A 20459-nucleotide genomic window follows, 5' to 3' on the forward strand; every position below is an offset into this window, starting at 1 on the left:
AGGAGCGCGATCAGGTAAGTAGCCCCTGACCGTTATGACGGTTCAGGACCGTCAGCGGTCCAAACGCACGTTTTACCGCTGACGGTCCTGAACCGTCAGCGGTCCTGATGGGGTTAAGGTAAATTACATCTGTTTGAAAGTGAAACTAGTTTTTTTTTTCATGCAGGCTCTGTCAATCATAGCCAGGAGAGGTGTGGCTAGGGCTGCATAAACAGAAACAAAGTGATTTAACTCTTAAATGACAGTGAATTGAGCAGTGAAATTGCAAGGGAATGATCTATACACTAAAACTGCTTTATTTAACTAAAGTAATTTAGGTGACTATACAGGGAGTGCAGAATTATTAGGCAAATTAGTATTTTGACCACATCATCCTCTTTATGCATGTTGTCTTACTCCAAGCTGTATAGGCTCGAAAGCCTACTACCAATTAAGCATATTAGGTGATGTGCATCTCTGTAATGAGAAGGGGTGTGGTCTAATGGCATCAACACCCTATATCAGGTGTGCATAATTATTAGGCAACTTCCTTTCCTTTGGCAAAATGGGTCAAAAGAAGGACTTGACAGGCTCATAAAAGTCAAAAATAGTGAGATATCTTGCAGAGGGATGCAGCACTCTTAAAATTGCAAAGCTTCTGAAGCGTGATCATCGAACAATCAAGCGTTTCATTCAAAATAGTCAACAGGGTCGCAAGAAGCGTGTGGAGAAACCAAGGCGCAAAATAACTGCCCATGAACTGAGAAAAGTCAAGCGTGCAGCTGCCAAGATGCCACTTGCCACCAGTTTGGCCATATTTCAGAGCTGCAACATCACTGGAGTGCCCAAAAGCACAAGGTGTGCAATACTCAGAGACATGGCCAAGGTAAGAAAGGCTGAAAGACGACCACCACTGAACAAGACACACAAGCTGAAACGTCAAGACTGGGCCAAGAAATATCTCAAGACTGATTTTTCTAAGGTTTTATGGACTGATGAAATGAGAGTGAGTCTTGATGGGCCAGATGGATGGGCCCGTGGCTGGATTGGTAAAGGGCAGAGAGCTCCAGTACGACTCAGACGCCAGCAAGGTGGAGGTGGAGTACTGGTTTGGGCTGGTATCATCAAAGATGAGCTTGTGGGGCCTTTTCGGGTTGAGGATGGAGTCAAGCTCAACTCCCAGTCCTACTGCCAGTTTCTGGAAGACACCTTCTTCAAGCAGTGGTACAGGAAGAAGTCTGCATCCTTCAAGAAAAACATGATTTTCATGCAGGACAATGCTCCATCACACGCGTCCAAGTACTCCACAGCGTGGCTGGCAAGAAAGGGTATAAAAGAAGAAAATCTAATGACATGGCCTCCTTGTTCACCTGATCTGAACCCCATTGAGAACCTGTGGTCCATCATCAAATGTGAGATTTACAAGGAGGGAAAACAGTACACCTCTCTGAACAGTGTCTGGGAGGCTGTGGTTGCTGCTGCACGCAATGTTGACGGTGAACAGATCAAAACACTGACAGAATCCATGGATGGCAGGCTTTTGAGTGTCCTTGCAAAGAAAGGTGGCTATATTGGTCACTGATTTGTTTTTGTGAATGTTGAGATGTTATATTGGTTTCACTGGTAAAAATAAATAATTGAAATGGGTATATATTTGTTTATGTTAAGTTGCCTAATAATTATGCACAGTAATAGTCACCTGCACACACAGATATCCCCCTAAAATAGCTATAACTAAAAACAAACTAAAAACTACTTCCAAAAATATTCAGCTTTGATATTAATGAGTTTTTTTGGGTTCATTGAGAACATGGTTGTTGTTCAATAATAAAATTAATCCTCAAAAATACAACTTGCCTAATAATTCTGCACTCCCTGTAGTGTTCCTTTAATACAACACAGTCTCTTGATCGTGGAAGTAAATCATAGAAACAAAAAAGCATGAGCCGGAACTACATTTTCTCACGTGTGATTTTTTTCAGATTTAACGGGGAAACTGTCATTTCTGTGCAAATTACGTTATTGAATTAAACATTGACATTGAAAATCATCTCTAACTTGTTATTTTAAATTGATATTCAAGATTTAGCAAATTATGTCACAATCCAGCTCAATTCTGACAGAGAATGGACATTGCAAATGAGGAGGAGAAATAGAAAGATTGTTTCATTTTTCACGTTCTTCACACCCTTTCTCTGTGCTGACTGACTTCAAAGAACAGAGCTTATAACAATGACCGACAGGAAGCCGAGATGGCAGCACCCAGTTGCAGGATAAAGAGGTGTTGAATTATACATTTAATATTATTTTTCACACCTCATGAATACATCTTTGTTAGATATAGGCGATATATAAACACAATATTAAAAATCTGTGGAAATGACAGTTCCCCATGAGAAGATTTAATTGATTTAATGATTTAATAAATTATGACTTATCTCAGATGTTTAGAGGCAAAGGAAGAATAGGATTTAGTGTAAAATTATGAAAGTCTGCAAAACCTTCAGAATTATTTGCATTTCTGAATTGCTTTTGTGATTTTTATCTGATGCATAAATTATTTCTGGCTTGTACCAGCAAGTTCTTCAGTACAATGTCATGGGACGTAACAGAAACACGGAACAGTGTGCGTACTGCTGCCTTTACCCTATTAATAATACTGTGGCAGTTCCTGAAGGGAGAATTTCATTCTGCAAAGAATGAACCATAATATTTTCAAACCATGTATGGGATTTATTAACAGATGTAAGGAACAAAAGTCATTGCTGCTAAAAGAGACAGCACCAGTTACCAATGCTGAAAATATTTACATAAATTATTTCCTACAAATACATTTTTACTTTATCAAACTTTAGCTGTAGTGTTTATGGTGTCAAGAGTGCCCTGGTTCCTTTACATTGTAAGTAGTTAAACCATGTTAGAATGATCTAGTGGTTATGGTACTTGACGTGTTCCTTTATTCTAAACCGAGATATTTTAGAATGGCTCAAAATATTTATTCTATTATTTATATTTCTGGTGATCTATTTTTTACTAATGTATATCCTCTAGTCACTTTTCTTTTTTTATCTAAAAATATTCAGTTTTCTATTTTCCTCACAGTATTTCCCTCACTTCCTTTTATCGTGTGTTTCTGTGTAATCTTTACATTTCCATCCAAAATTCTTGAACACTTTGCATATAATTGACTGCATATAATCTGGGTCCCACTCTCAGCCAGCACTCCTTACAACTAGTAGTCTAATAATTATCAACAATTTAATCTCTGTTAAATGTAAGGTGTTAAAACTCGCTCTTTCTTCTTTCCTTTGATAAGTTTGGTTGGCGTGCCATCGTAGTCTTTCCAGGTTCTCTACTTGGTGTTCCTCTTGGTCTTTTAATGTCTCGTTTTCTGGCACTTCCTTTTCTCTGATACTTATTCCAGTAGGGGCACCTTGGGTGTTTGTCCTCTGGTCATACCCTAACACCGCTCACCTATTCTTGTGTGACACCCTTTCTAGTCTTATTAAACTTTTCCCCAATTTCAAGTCCATTAAATGTCCATTACTTTTGTACTGCATATTAATGTATTTATTTTGTCCTATAGCAGCCCACCTGTATTCTCCATTGTCTCAACAAGACCACAAGACATTAACCATTTTACGAAAAACATAATAAATTGCGTTGGCAAAAAAACTCAAGATACTTACTAGTTGTATTTCCAGACATTTGAATGATACATTTTGCGTCTTTCCCAATTTCACGTGAGTTGAACGGCCGCACTCTGACCGCGACCTTAACCGATGCTCCCGCCATTCCTGAAATACATAAACGATCAAGAATGTTCTATTACTGCTGGTTCTTCTATCTCAGCAGGCTTTCATTAAACAACAGGGAGCGTAATGAAAGATGGTTCTACATTCTGAAGAAATGTCAAACGGAATTTGGTCATCTAAAAACAGTTATCGAATACGACACAACATGTAGGAATAAAGTCCTCAGTGGTAGCAAGTAATGTATATTTAAATTGACACTCACATCAGTACATATAATAATTCAGTTTTATTGTGAAAAGCACATAAATTATCAACTAGATATCGGGACGGTATCCAACTATACTTCAGAAACATTTTTTACCGAAACGTGTGCCAGAATATACTTCACCTGGGGATGTCACTGCATAAATTATGCAAGAAATTATAACTATGCACAAAAGCTACAATTTTGAGCCACTGTATTATTTGAAATGTATTACTGCAGTTTTTTTTTGCTTTTTTTAAATTCTTTATTTTTGCAATGGCACTGAATAAAACAATGTGTGCGGTTTGGCTCGTGCAAGAGCCCATTGGCTTTTCTACTGCAGTTTTTAAACACTAAAACTGAGTACATTCTTCATGCCGACGCATTGCCAGTTGGTCACTAAGTCTAAAAAAAATATAAGTAACTCAATGTGGTCACATAAAACATTGCTGGTGTTAGAAAAGTACCATATTTTATTTTTTTTAAATGTTAAGGCGATGGGAAAAAAAGAAAACAAAAATTAAGCAGTAACTAAAGGAATCGAATGTTACTGAACTGAAAATCAAAGTTCAAAAATAGTTGTGATAATATTTGAGTTCACTACAATTCATTGCTCTATGAATAAACCACCTAATATTTTGCAATTTATTGTTAGGTTCCGTCCCCTTCACAAACATTCCCACATGCTGCTAAAGAGATAATTAAAGTGTCACTCCAGGCTTATAGTGCACCGTGCAAAAACATTCTGAAATCATTCCTTGTGACCTGATACTTTTTGAAATTTACTATGAATTCACTCAGAATTCCCACTTTAGTAAATAGAGTGTTTGTTTCAATTTATCAAAATGGCAAGAGATAAGAAAAGTCTTTGTATTTTTTATCTGTTTTCATTATATTCTTACTATTTTAGGTAGAAAAAAAAAGTTATTTTATGAATCTTGTATACAAGTCTTATATAAATTTTTTTTTTAAAAGTGATATGTACATCTCGCCCACCACCTTAAAAATGTTACACACGACACATCATTACAAAGACATTAAGATAACATAAAATACAGTTAGAAACCTGGCAAATCCTAAATTCATGCTAAATCGAAACCATAATCATTTGTGTCGACAGAGCATGCCAGTGGTCTATTATATATGAAACAATTACCTTTTGTTCTTAATTTGCAAAGTAATTAGAGAATAATCCTTGTAACGCACAAATCAAAGCAGAGAGCTATTTTTTTTAATAACGATGTGCAACAATAAGTGGTAATGACTTAAATAAACATATATTGCTATTCATGTGTAATATGCCTGCAAGACATCACATGGCAGCACATTTTAGGACCACTCTGCTAGGACCTGGGATTCCACACGTTGACAATTGTATGAAATATTAGTAATTGTTTTGACCTTTAATGCACACTGCCTGCCAAGAGGTTTGCCATGTGGTTGGAGTGAAATGACACATTCGTAGGGCTGGACCAGCCAAGCACAAGTCTATGCCACAATAAGCTTAACATTGGCATGTTTACTCCAAAATATAACCCAACCCTACGTCAACTATACCTTTGTAGTTAACTTTGAATTCCTGCCAAATCTGTCTGCATCTTCAGGGTCCAATGTTTAGAGCCAATAAAAGAGCATCTGTCATTGTCTAGGTTTTGTTTACAACCTGCTAATAATTCTCTGTTAACCAATTACTTGAGTTAAAGGCAGAACTCACTGCAAGATAATTATTTGCTGATAGTTCCTACATATTTCAATGTGAGCAGTTATTTTTTGAGATGAGCCAGTTTGTCGGGCATTTCACTGTACTTGGGAGTCAGTGAACAAACTGGATATTAGTATGTCCTCCACAGGTTAGAGGTAAAAAATCATGGGTTCTATGTCATATCACAAACTAGAACAAGCATCTATACTTCATATTTATTTGTATAAATAATAATAAATTGGGGTGGGAGGAATGCTACCTCATCGCTCATATTAGATGTAAATTGGTTTGGGAGAGATGGCCACCTCTCGTCATGTATGAAGAGTGTTGGGGTAGTGACTGACCACAAAATATTCTATAGAAATGGTATTGCGGTGGTGAATGGCCACCTCATTCTCTATGTAGATTGGGTTGGGAGAGATTAATGAATGTCCACCACAATTCAATCCCTTCAGTTGCCCAATCATGGAAAATAGGTAATAAGCCACGACATTCCTTCACATCTCCACTACACAATTTCAATTTTAGGATTTCCAGAAGAATGACAGAAGGCTACTTTGAAGAAACTGTCCCCAAATACCAAGTACATTTTCTGTCCTATTAATCCCCTATTAATGCTGATCTTCCAAAGGACAAACAAGGACAGATTACCATTCTACCTCTATATATTATATAGTTGTCCTTGTCATCAGAGGACACAATTTATTTTCTGTGGTATAAAAGAACAAACCAAGTGATGGATTTTACCTCATTATTAATATTTTTCCACAGCTCCCACACATTACATCTTTCACCCATTCAACAGCCTTCACAGATTTATGTTTTCATTCTCCCAAACTGCTTACATGAATGGTCAAGAGCCAATCAAAACAGACTGTTTACCAATACCTCTTATTTCCAGAAGTAAATGATGGTCAGACGGTCAGTGATACATTTAAGACATCTCAATCTTTTTTTATGTAAAGATAAATAAAATAATGGTTTTGCTCATTTGGAAAAATTTTACCATTTCTCAATTCACTATCATGTAATATCAACCTGTAAGGCTTTCATATACAACAATAAGGCACTGGAAAGCAAATGATATATATGAATTATAGAATATATATTGTAAAAATCAAAGCACATACCTTTATAATGTTAAAACATTTGAAATACTTTTTTTTTAATTTCGCTTCAGAAATCTCAGCAGCAAAACTAATCCGGATTACCCAATTAAAACAACTTGCAGAACAGTGCAGATCAAATATCCATTGACACAACATACAGTAATGGTCTGACGAGTATATCAATACTGAACTTACTAGCTTTCATGCAGAAGAGTGTATGAAACACAAATCAGCAGTTATTTTACACTACCAGGTTTCGATTTGCTAGTAGACAGCATAGGATTTTACCTACAGGCACCTGCGTACTAGGCGGAACCTGTCTTGGTATTCCCAATGTGTCTTTTTTAAAATTTATGTATTTAAGTGTTCTTGCATAGCAAGACCACTTAATGTTATCTCACATATATATTATTCTTATTCTTATTATAGCCAAATTTACCACTCCTCCCACAGTTTTTACACTACATAGACAGAAATATACCAAAACGTGCGGATTTTTCCCGATCGGATTGCTATTATTTTGTGGAACGTTTCGCCGAATGGTTCACGGGATATCGTCGTTCTTGTGGCGAAATTGGTCCCATAGGAATGAATGGCAAAATGTTCAAAACTAGAGTGGGAGCTGGCAAAAGCTGAAAAATCAGGACATGATTTCTAAACTGCCACCTCATTTTCAAGCCCACCTACACAAATCTTATATTTGGACGTCTGCAATGTCCCTCTCCGAGGCCTGTACCCGGTCTGTGACGGCTTTCAGGTTGTTGCTGATAGGGGCTAGTTCAGTCGCTAGAATTTTATGAAAGTCCACCAACAGGACCTTCAGGTCATGTCTGGTCGTCGGTGGGGGCGTCGGGTTTCGTCAGATGAGCAGTTGACGACTGTTCCGCCCCATGTTGCCTGTCTTGAGGTGCTGGGATAATAGGCCGCGTGGAGGTGGTGAGCCTCGGGGCTTCCGCCGGAGCGGGATGAGGTTGCACAGGCCGGTGGAACATTGTCCCGATGTCCCTGTGTTCCGTCACCGTCGCTTTTTGCGATCGGCGGCCCATAGCCGGCATGTGGGACTGGATGTCGGGTGATGTCTGGTATGTGTCGCTACTCGCCTGTTGCGCGAGAAGGGCCTCCAGGCCCGTGAGGGACAACGCGGGGTAGGCCCCGTTTTTCCGTCTCTGTCTGGGCAGGGCCTTAGGCTGGAAAAAGGGCATCGATCGCCTCGGGAGACGGTGGAGGTTATCGCTGGGACCTTTATAGGTCGAGGTGGGTTATCGATTTTGTGGAATTTGAGGTTTTGTGAGTGTTCTAAGAGGACCTCGCATGCATGGCGTCTATTCAGGCTGGTGGTCAAGCTCCGCCCCCTATAAATGTATGTGTTAATGTAACTGTGAAGCACTTTGGGCAACAGCGTTACAATTAAATGTGCTATATAAATAAATAATAACAGTTACTCCACCCACTCCAGTTGTAGACTACTGGTGGAGGCAAGAACACTTCACACAATTTCCCCAGAAATTGTAGCTTTTCTAGTTTCTTATTGTTGCTGCCAACAGCAGGAACTACCTGTATCAACAGCAAATGGATGTTAGGAAGAGGGAGGGGCAGTGAGGTAGGAGGGTGGCTAACTCATCTTTCACAATGTATGTGAACTGAGTTGGGGAGATGGCCAACTATCATGTATGAAGAGTGTTGGAGAAGTGACTAAGCACCTAATATTGTGTAGATATTGTATTGCTGTGGTGAATGCCTACCTCATATTGTATGTAGATTGGGTTGGGATAGATGAATGTCTAACACACCGTGCATATAAAGGATATTGTGGTGTAACAGATAAAAAATACAACATTTTACATACATTTACACTCTTTGTTTACTACATGCACGTATCTACTAATACATTTAGGGAATAAACTACACTATACATTTATATAGCCACAGACTACATTCATTCACGCACTGGTACACCACAATCATGCATCCACTCATACCTTATTCATGCACTGGCAACCCACAGTCATGATGATATGTATCCATACCTTACATTCATACACTGTTATGCTACAGTGACAATTTCACATTTACACATGCATTAAAACTAACACGTATATACAGTGATACATACACTGACATTCTACCTACACACCATGCTCATAAATACTCATATATTCTCAAGCTACACACATATCATGCTACACACAAAAAGACATATGGTCCTTTTACTTCACACAAAAGCACATAGAAACACATGAATGAATTAATGTCTAGTTGATATGTGCATAAAGGGATGTTTGCTACTGTCGGAATTCTCTTTTTTTCTCAAGATGGCTCTAATTTTAAATGCAACATTATATGGATACATGTACAAGGAAGTGTCTCTAGATATGCCTGCCATCATCAGTTAATATCTGTACATGAAAATGGTATTATCTGAATTTGTTTGTGTGTGTGATGTAGAAGGGTACCTCAGAATTCTGCGCATACAACTGCGCCAGTACATTGCCTGACCTGAGACTATTGATTTAGCTTTCACGTTGTGTCCCTGAGAACCAGACAAAAAACGTAAATCCCATGTGAATTCATTGACATTCTTAAATACCTGAGATGTCTCATGCTAAGAGAATTAATTTGCATAATAACGATCAGCTGTTCCACTGACGAAAAATCCAACTCCCCCCACCCCCCGTTCACGTCAATAATTGAATTATTATCTTTGATTTGAAACTACATTTTAGGTCTTTAAATCTCCTCTGACAGCTTAATGCATTAGTGTCTAATCACTCAGGGAAAAGCTGACATCCAACTTGCAAAATTTAGAGCAAAAAAATAAATAAATTTAAATGTTATATTCACCACAATTAAAAGAGCACTCCTAGAATAATGATTATCACAACCAGCTATAGTGGTTATGGTGCCAGGAGTGCCCTGGTGCCAGTCAGGGTATGTAGTCAGTTTGATAATATAATTAGGGTCATACAGGCAGAGGTTGCAGCCTCCTGTGGTGCCAGAAGCTCCTGTGAGGAGCTTCAGTTAGCACCGTAAGCTAAGCCCAGCTGTGCAGGGCTGACTCATTGGCTTGTAAGCGTTAGTTGATCTCTGTTGGCACCATAACCACTACAGCAGGCTAAATATTGGTTATAGTGCTTGAAGTGCTCTAATAAATATGGTGCACGTAACTGAAGAAAAATGTTTGTTTATGTCATCAATATGTTATCACATGTAAGAAACAGAGATAACAGAAAAAAGGAAAGATATACTGGAAAGAATGTACATTATCATATAGAATCACAAATAGTTGCGTCATTGAGAGCGTTAAGAAAATTTATCAAATCAAGTTGTGGGTTGTTTGGCATTTTCTGTTATTGGTTTTTATTTTTTCTCACTCATAAATATCCATCAAACAGAGTTTGCACGTATTTTATTTCTCCAGCAAAATATGTATTACATTTTAAATGGAATTGCATATATATTTGTATTAATCTTAATTGTTATTGCTCTTAGAAATCTGTTTTTATGTCAAAATGTTGAATAATCCAAAGGCCTTGCAAAGCAATGTTTATGGCCTGCAAAATCCTGTTGTTTTAATAAATGATTTGCATTTTCCACTTACTGTATTCTACCAGCAGCCTGCGTATTGCTGCTGACGCAGAATTCAAATTAACATAATCCATTTTCCAGCTTCCAACCTCAGAGTATAGAACTTTATTTTACTTTCCTCCGTAATAATAATGATCCCTGAGTCCTTACCGTATGGTTGTGTGTGTGTGTCCCCAGTGAGGGCAGTAAATGTCTGAATGTGCAAATGCAGTGACTGGATAAATTTAGAAGCATTAAGATTTAAATGGGTAACTCCACACAAATGGAATGGAATCAGAATAGAAATCTATTATACTACCTTTAAAGCAATAATATACCACCCTCCATTTTAGTTAAAATTGGCTTAAGCTATAATGGTTGCTACTTGGCAACCATTTCAATGGAAAAACTCTTGCGAAGGTTGAATCTACACACAAAAGCACCAAGTCATCAAATCAAAATATCCTACAAAAGTCAAGTAAGGTACCGTATATCGCGGAGGAAATAAAATGTAAATGTTATGATTATTACAAGTTGTCAATGTTGCGTGACAATTAATTGGTCTAAGATAAACATATACAGTATTGCTGGGCACACAAAGAGACAAATGAAGGGATCTAGAGAGAGAAAATATAAAAAAGACCAGGATAGGAGAAGGGGAAGGATCCTTAGTTTGTACTGGGCCCCATCATCTCTGATGGAAGCTACCCTGTACCTTGATTTTTCTCTGTATTGTTATATGCATTGAGGGACTTTAATCTAGCATGGTCATTTTTAGAGTCCATAAAAATGGTATACTGAGTAAAGAGAGATAATATAAATAAATCAGCCCTTCTAACTCCCATTTATCTTTTAGAATCTGCATAACTAATGCAGTGATTTACTCTTTTCCTCTATAAGTGACATATTGGAACAGAGCTATATGATTGTACTCTACTGGTGGATTTATCTAACGGTATTTATAATGACCTGTTATTTTGCTCTGCAAGGTGCCTCCTTTGTATTGTCCACTTAGTTATCAATATTTTGATAAAGAAATATACCAATTCTTCTAAAGATTTGTAACATCTCTGCCATTGGTGAAGGGTCAAGACAGTCACTAAAATTCCTGGTAGATAAGTGACTGTCCTAGCATACCGTAGTTGCCAACATCTGAAAATATGTCTGATCGATACTTTGCAAAACAATCAGTAAGCAGATTCTAACCGATTAGAATATTGTCGCACGTATTTTGAGATAGAGTTTTGTGCTGCATTTCTTGTGCGCTCGCCAGACATTTTATTCTAACATTATACTGACAAAAGAGGGAGATCTGAAGTGGATGCAGATGTGGGTCTTTATTAAAGGGTTACTCAAGCACCATGAACACTTCACTGCTTTGAAGTTTTCATGATACCTGGAGTCTGCATGTGCAGTATTTTGCTATGAACCTCTCTGCTGCCGAAAGTGTAACTCCACCTCTGGCTGTTTTATTGTGGCGTCATCTTGTTTTGGACTCGTTAACGGCAATGCTGTGCATATTCAGTATTCAGGCTGCCAGAAGAATGTGCCCTTGTTCCTGGAAAAGAGGCATGTTTAGGCTTTATTCTTGAGTCTTTTTGGGAGGGACCAATATAGGAACAGCTACTCTGATCAAAAAAGTGTTTTCCTGTGGGAGTCCCCCCTGATCAAAGCCTTTTGGAAAGAGCTCCAGTCGTATGTAGTTGTCAGGATCGGGACAGGGATCCAACACGCAGAGTACAAACAGTAGCCAGATACGTATACCGGACCTTAGAATGGGCGGACTAACGTAAGTAGTACAGTATAGAATGGTCAAAGACAAGCCGAGGTCGAGGGTAACAGAAGACAGGTAAGCGAGAGACAAGCCGAATCAAGGGTAACAGAGATAAGCAGAGTAAGGTAAACAAGCCGGGTCAAAACCAAAAGGGATAATAGAATACACAAGCACTGAGTGACTAGAACAAGCTAGAACCACGACAGGGCAATGAGCTAATGAAAGAAGCTCTGTTAAATACCCTGTTCAGAGCAGTAACCACGCCTCCAAGGCGTCCTGATTGGTCCTGCAGCAATTGAGTGACAGGTCGTTCCGGAGGAGTGTCCTGATGACAACTTCCTGCCTAGATGCTGTAAAAGGCAGTCACTCCCTCGCGGCCGGCCTTGCATGACCGGATAGACCGTGGGGAAGGGAGCCATCAGGCCGTCTGGATGGAGGAACAGCTAAGTCTCTACCTCTTTCGGAGGTAGAGACCACAGGTACCCTGACAGTACCCCCCCTCTCAGATACGCCCACCGGGCGGAATACACCAGGGCGAGAAGGGAATCTAGAGTGAAACGCCCTGCGGAGACGGGGAGCATGCACCTCCTCCTGAGGTACCCAACTTCTCTCCTCAGGACCATAACCCTTCCAATCGACTAGATATTGCAGTCTCCCCCGGGAGATTCGAGAATCAACGATGGAATTGACCTCATACTCCTCCTGACCCTCCACCTGAACTGAGCGGGGAGGGGCAATCGTGGAGGAGAACCTGTTACATATTAATGGTTTTAGCAAGGAAACATGAAATGAATTAGGAATGCGTAAGGCATTAGGCAACGCTAAACGATACGCAACTGGGTTAATTTGAGACAGTACCCTGTAAGGTCCAATATATCGAGGAGCAAACTTCATAGACGGCACTTTTAACCGAATGTTTCTAGTACTTAACCATACTCTATCGCCTGGAACAAACACCGGTGCTGCCCTTCTACGTTTGTCAGCGTGTCTTTTAACCAGCGTAGAATTGTGCAGAAGGATTTGTCGAGTTTGATCCCACAACTTTCTTAAATTGGCAACATGAACATCCACCGACGGTATCCCTTGAGAAGAAGACTCCGAAGGAAGGATGGAAGGATGAAAGCCATAATTCAAGAAAAAAGGGCTAGAATGCGTAGAATCACAAATGAGATTGTTATGTGCAAACTCCGCCCAAGGAATCAAACCGACCCAATCGTCCTGGTGTTCTGAAACTAAACAACGTAAATATTGTTCAACTTTTTGGTTAGTGCGTTCAGCAGCTCCATTGGACTGAGGATGATAGGCAGAGGAGAAATTCAATTTGATGCCTAGTTGGGAGCAGAATGATCTCCAAAAACGGGAAACAAATTGGGAGCCTCTGTCAGAGACAATTTGGGAAGGTATCCCATGCAAACGGAAAATCTCCCTGGCGAATATCTCCGCTAATTCGGGCGAAGATGGGAGTTTAGGTAAGGGAATGAAGTGAGCCATTTTAGTAAATCTGTCTACCACAGTGAGGATGACAGTCTGCTTTTTAGAAATAGGCAAATCAACAATGAAGTCCATTGCCAGGCAGGACCAAGGCTTTTCAGGAACCTCTAAAGGGTGCAGAAATCCGCATGGAAGCGAATGGGGTAGCTTGGTCTTGGTACAAACTTCACATGCCCCGATGAATTCTTTAATATCCTTGCGTAAGTCAGGCCACCAAAAATCTTTAGAGACCAGCGCATAAGTCTTGCGGATGCCAGGATGCCCAGCCACCTTGCTGTTATGGAGACAGCGTAGCACCTCCAGTTGGAGAGCGGCAGGAACGAAGTGTCGATCCCCAGGAGTCTGTTTGGGTGCCAAATGCTGAAACTTCATGATCTCAGAAAGCAATGGAGAGTGAATCCTGAGATTCGTGTTCGCGATGATATTCCCCTTAGGAACTATGGAGGACAGAAGTGGTTCAGTTATAGTGGATGGTTCATATTGACGAGACAAAGCATCGGCTTTAGAGTTCTTAGAACCAGGTCTATCCGTAAGAACATAACTAAAGTGAGTGAGGAACAAAGCCCAGCGAGCCTGCCTGGCGGACAAGCGCTTAACCTCCCCAATATAAGACAAGTTCTTATGATCCGGTAGAATAGTAACAGGGTGTAGTGTCCCTTCCAGTAAATGTCTCCACTCCTTTAAAGCCTTAATGACCGCTAACAGTTCCCTCTCCCCGATGTCATATCTGCTCTCAGGCCCAGAAATTTTTTTAGAGAAGAAACCACAAGGGTGTAACGGTTTATCCACCCCTAACCTTTGAGACAGAACAGCCCCAACTCCTGTCTCAGAAGCATCGACCTCGAGCAAGAAAGGCAGAGTCGTATCAGGATGAACTAGAATGGGAGCTGAGGCAAAAAGTTCCTTGAGAGTCTTAAAAGCAACAAGAGCTTCCTCAGACCAGAACTTAGTATCAGCCCCTTGTTTGGTCATATTGGTAATAGGCGCAATGATAGAGGAGTAACCCTTAATGAAGCGCCTATAGTAGTTGGAAAACCCAATAAACCTTTGGATAGCCTTGAGTCCTTTGGGCAAAGGCCAGTCTAAAATAGATTGGAGTTTACCAGGATCCATTTTAAAACCTTCCCCAGAAATCACGTACCCAAGAAAGTCTACCTGAGACTGATCAAAACTGCACTTCTCCAATTTGCAGTATAGACCATGTTGCAGAAGTTTGTGTAACACCTTTCTGACCTGTCTATGGTGAGTCTCAATCTCCTTAGAGTGTATTAGTATGTCGTCCAGGTAAACAATAACACAATCATGCTGAATCTCCCTAAGTACCTCATTAATCAACTTTTGAAATACTGCAGGAGCATTGCATAGTCCAAATGGCATAACAGTGTATTCGTAATGGCCATACCGGGTATTGAATGCCGTCATCCACTCGTGACCTTGCTGGATTCTCACCAAATTGTAAGCCCCTCTGAGATCTAACTTTGTGAAGATTTTGGAGCCCTTAAGACGATCAAATAACTCGGTAATCAGTGGGATAGGATAGGCATTTCTGACAGTTATTTTATTCAAGCCTCGGTAATCGATACACGGTCTTAGCGTACCATCCTTCTTCTTAATGAAAAAGAACCCCGCCCCGGCCGGAGAAGAAGACCTCCTGATGAATCCCTTTTCTAAATTCTCCTGAATATACTCCTCTAGAACCGAGTTTTCCTGAACAGACAAAGGATATACATGGCCCCTCGGAGGCATAGTCCCGGGTAGAAGCTTAATTTTACAGTCAAATGACCTGTGTGGCGGCAAAGAATCGGCATTCTTCTTGTCAAACACTGCCCTTAAGTCTAGGTAAAGGTCTGGTATTTGTCTTTCTGTGGCCTGAGTAGGGTTCTCCTGTATGTTAATATTAGCTAATGGAGAAACCTTGCACAAACACCGATCCTGGCAGCCCTGGCCCCACGAGAGTATCTCCCCTAATTCCCAATCGATAATAGGGTTATGTTCTTTCAACCATGGGTACCCCAGAACTATGGGAACGGAAGGAGACGAAATGAGCAGAAGAGATAAATTCTCCACGTGTAGGATACCAACATTTAACTCAATGGGTATGGTCTCACGAAAGATAACAGGGTCTAGTAGTGGTCTACCATCTATGGCCACAACGGCCAAGGGTGTCTCCCTTAGCTGGGATGGGAAATTGTTTTTACTAGCAAAGGCTTGGTCGATAAAATTCTCAGCAGCACCAGAATCTATCAAAGCCATAGCCCTTACTACTTCCCCCCCGCAAGTTAAGGAAACTGGTAGCAGAAGCCTGTGATCTTTATAATTAGGAGTAGAGGACAAAATAGAAACACCCAAGGCCTGTCCTCTAGAGAGACTTAGGTGCGAGCGTTTCCCGGGCGGTTAGAACAGTTCGAGAGTAAATGACCCTTAGCTCCACAATACATACACAAACCCTCTCTTCTCCTGTACTGTTTTTCCTCCTCAGAGAGGCGGGTATACCCTATCTGCATAGGTTCGGGAAGGAAAGATACCGTGGAGTCAGGACTTGGAAAAGCGGGAGCTAACCTAAAAGAAGGTCTCCGGTTCCTCTCTCGAGTGTTCTGTCTCTCTCTTAAACGCTCATCTATACGAGAGATGAACGAAATTAAATCCTCTAAATTCTCAGGGAGTTCTCTGGTAGCAACCTCATCAAGGATTACTTCAGATAAGCCATTCAAAAATACATCCCTATACGCCTGCTCATTCCACTTGACCTCTGACGCCAGAGACCTGAACTCTAGTGCATAATCCACCAGTGTTTGGTTCTCCTGTCTCAGACGCAACAGTAATCTGGCTGCATTAACCTTTCTACCTGGAGGGTCAAATGTTCTTCTAAAAGCAGCTACAAAGGCGTTATAGTTATAAACTAATGGGTTATCGTTCTCCCATAATGGGTTGGCCCATCTCAGAGCTTTCTCAATAAGTAGGGTGATAATAAATCCTACCTTTGCCCTATCTGTAGGATAAGAGCGAGGTTGCAATTCAAAGTGGATACTAATTTGGTTTAAGAAACCACGACACTTCTCAGGAGACCCACCATAGCGTACTGGGGGGGTAATGCGAGAAGAAGCACCCACTGTGGCTACCTCTAGACCTGAACCGACAGGAGAAACAGGGGTATTACATATCTCCTCTGGTGGGTTATTGGCACAAGATAATAGAGCCTGTAGCGCAAGCGCCATCTGATCCATTCTGTGATCCATGGCTTCAAACCTAGGATCAGGAGAAGCCAGCTGACTGTTTGTACTTGCAGGATCCATTGGCCCTGTCGTAATGTCAGGATCGGGACAGGGATCCAACACGCAGAGTACAAACAGTAGCCAGATACGTATACCGGACCTTAGAATGGCCGGACTAACGTAAGTAGTACAGTATAGAATGGTCAAAGACAAGCCGAGGTCGAGGGTAACAGAAGACAGGTAAGCGAGAGACAAGCCGAATCAAGGGTAACAGAGATAAGTAGAGTAAGGTAAACAAGCCGGGTCAAAACCAAAAGGGATAATAGAATACACAAGCACTGAGTGACTAGAACAAGCTAGAACCACGACAGGGCAATGAGCTAATGAAAGAAGCTCTGTTAAATACCCTGTTCAGAGCAGTAACCACGCCTCCAAGGCGTCCTGATTGGTCCTGCAGCAATTGAGTGACAGGTCGTTCCGGAGGAGTGTCCTGATGACAACTTCCTGCCTAGATGCTGTAAAAGGCAGTCACTCCCTCGCGGCCGGCCTTGCATGACCGGATAGACCGTGGGGAAGGGAGCCATCAGGCCGTCTGGATGGAGGAACAGCTAAGTCTCTACCTCTTTCGGAGGTAGAGACCACAGGTACCCTGACAGTAGTGAGTAGAAACATGCCATCACTACTGCTTGTTCCAGGCTTCCTATTTCTGGGACTTCTCCCAGACAATTCCAGTCTTTATAAATGATTTATGGACATTGTTGTGGCAGTGGGTGGCAAGGCCATTCTCCAGGTTTGGAGCAAGCTTGGTGTACAACCTTTGCACTTGTTCTTGACCAAACATTTCTCCAAACATGGAACTTCTATATTCCAACTTTAGATTCTTCTAACACGTCCTAATACGATATTCAAGTTTTTTTAGTTTAGGTTTAGGATAGGTGGATTATTTGTGAGTTTAACGTGTTTCTACTAGACCTGCTGGGTATCAAATAATAAATGGAATCCGAAATACGAAAAAGTTTCCTGGTCTGAACAAAATTGATGAAATAAATATGATAGAAATTATGCTTTTTTTATTGTTAATGTAGCATATCCTATCTGGGAGAGCAATAAATCACTGTCACCACAGGCAACATTAGAACAGGGATTAATATATGCTGGTTTTCCTGTGTTTTATGTGCGAAGGTCAAATGGTAATATAAAACTGTTGCAACGTCCTTGTAAAAGGCAAGGTTTTGTTAATTTATAGGGTGGTTGTAAGAAAAGATGATTTTATAATAAATGTATTCCTTTTTTGTGACATTAAAAACATGGGTGGGGATTGACAGCAAAATAATAGTAACGAGTCATTTCAGCAACAAAGAATCTGACAAAGCATTTTGCAAAAAAGATATTAATTTACAAACAAAGGTGCAATTTTGCGATGCCACATCTGCATATATTGTTCTTACATACAGTATCATAGCAACCACTTCTGTTTTTGCTTTTCTATGTAACGTTGCGGAATAGATGAATAGATGGCGTTTAAAATGTCTGAATCGTAGAATTTTACCACTTTTCTATATTGGCTTCAAAATTACATTTTTCCATGTCAGTTTTCCACATTTATATGAATGAGACAAGAATACAGGTGGCTTATTTATTAAATAGTGAAACTGAAAATTAACTTTCAATGTTTTGGGTAAAATAACCAAACTGTGACTATAGGCAAGTTGGATAATTTCAGTTAATGACTTTACAGAATAAACCCTATTATTCATTTAAAAATGAAATCTGGCTTTTATTTTAGCACGTATTGTAAAAATGCGGGTCGCTCCTCTAAATGAATAGTTCCCCTCATAAGTAACACTGTTTTTTTCCTATAAATTCCTTAAATTCGCTCTGACCTCTCACTGATGCTGTTTGCATACAGCTACTCTAAGAAAGGCAATTTTAGAAAGAGTTGTCAACGATCTTTCAGATAAGTGCATTACCCAGAACTCTGTTTGCACAATTCAACATCTTTATACACAGTCTCAGTCAATTACATTCCCACACTACCCACAGCTGTGTGAGCGGAGTACAAATGAAGGACTGTACATTCTAGAACATTAACTGTGGTTCCTTCTAGGCTGTCTCCTAGGAGATGCTAACAGCAGTCTGCATAATGAGCCACATTTTGCATGACTGACTAGAGATCCACAATCTCACATAACAAGTTATATCTTGTAATTAACTAGCCACTAAAAGACATTAGTAACAATATGGTCCAAATGTATAGATGCTCTAACATATTTAGAACATAGTACATGCTGCACCATATGAGCAATTAATGTATTTTACTTTTGCAATGACAAACAGAATCAATAGATGAGACTATTGAGGAGTTGATATTTTGGTGGAGGCTTCACCTTAAGAAGTCACTGGCAGGTTTAACCCTAGAGACTTGGTGGCCACTGTGATTTTGCTGATGACTGATACACCTACAGAGTTTGACACTGGCAGGGGTAGGCTGAACAGATAAAATTAGAATAAGAGAAGAAATAGTACTGCAATTGTTGAAGGAAAAAGTTAGTTGATGACTAACAGCTCTTGTGGTTGGAAAGTAATACCTCCACTTCACAGAAACTTGAAGTGGAGGTATTACTGCCAGCGTCATGGTCAAGAGAATACTGAGTGGCTTGGCAGACAGGAGGACTGGACTCAGTTGGTGCAACTTGATGGTAGACACTGGAGTGCTGGTGGACACATGAAATACTGAATCTTTGCTGTACAGAGACATCATAAGCAGACATGGATGAGCAGAAGACAGAGTAAAGTTATGACTCAGATCAGTGCACAACACAAAGCAACTGCCAACAAACTTGAGTTGAGGCAAAGGCTTGGTCAACTGATACTCCAGATCATACAGTGGTTGTACCCTTAATAGCATTGGTTAGGTAACTCTATTACTGTGACAGAGCTCCCTGTACCCTGACTGGGTACCTCCGCCGAGCTCGCTTCCTAGCTGAAAAAGGGAAACCTGAAGTGCTTCTGACCCAGTCGCCACAGCTTGACTGGGGTCACTCTGGAACTCTTTCAGCTGACCCGGCTGCAGCTGTACTTCCAGGCAAATATCGTCAAGTCTGCCTATTCCTCTGCAACTTTCCTTCCAGTGATTGCTATTGCCTTTACAAAGGCACTTGCAGCTCTCAGGCCTAGATCTCTTGATTTATCCCGGGGCTAGAGGGATCCTGCAGCCAGCAAAGAGGTCCAAAGACTCTGTCACTGGGATCCCTAGAAATCCACACAGAACACCCAGTTCCAAATGGAACTAACATTCATTACTTTATTTTTTAACTCGGGACTAGCCAATATGTTCATTACACTTAGATTGCTGTGACAACTTCAGTAAAATACAAATAACCAACCATAGCAGACAGCAATTTATTATAACATAGTGACATATTTATAAAGGGTTGGGGAAGACAATCTTTAACACAATATATCTCTCTTGTCTGCAGAATTAGTGATATCTCAAATCTACCTTAATATGCAAATTAACGAGGCTTGCTATTAAGTTAGTGCATATTGCTGTTGCCACCAACAGGTGGCGCTGTACAGGCTCCACAGCAAAATCCACCAACTGCATAGGGTTCATTGGACGTTTAATT

General features: G+C 40.4%; 1 protein-coding gene across 12 annotated transcripts in view; it reads right to left on the reverse strand.

Moving 5' to 3' along the window:
- KIF1A (kinesin family member 1A) overlaps positions 1 to 20459 on the reverse strand; it is a 143885-nt gene that overhangs the window by 89718 nt on the left and 33708 nt on the right. For all 12 annotated transcript variants that reach the window (XM_063442403.1, XM_063442401.1, XM_063442400.1 and 9 more), the window contains exon 2: positions 3669 to 3776. In XM_063442403.1, coding sequence (XP_063298473.1) covers positions 3669 to 3774 — 106 coding nt within the window. In that variant the 5' untranslated portion in view covers positions 3775 to 3776. The remainder of the gene's footprint in view (positions 1 to 3668; positions 3777 to 20459) is intronic.

This window comes from Pelobates fuscus, chromosome 2 (assembly GCF_036172605.1).
Source record: "Pelobates fuscus isolate aPelFus1 chromosome 2, aPelFus1.pri, whole genome shotgun sequence".
Classification (NCBI taxonomy): Eukaryota; Metazoa; Chordata; class Amphibia; order Anura; family Pelobatidae; genus Pelobates; species Pelobates fuscus.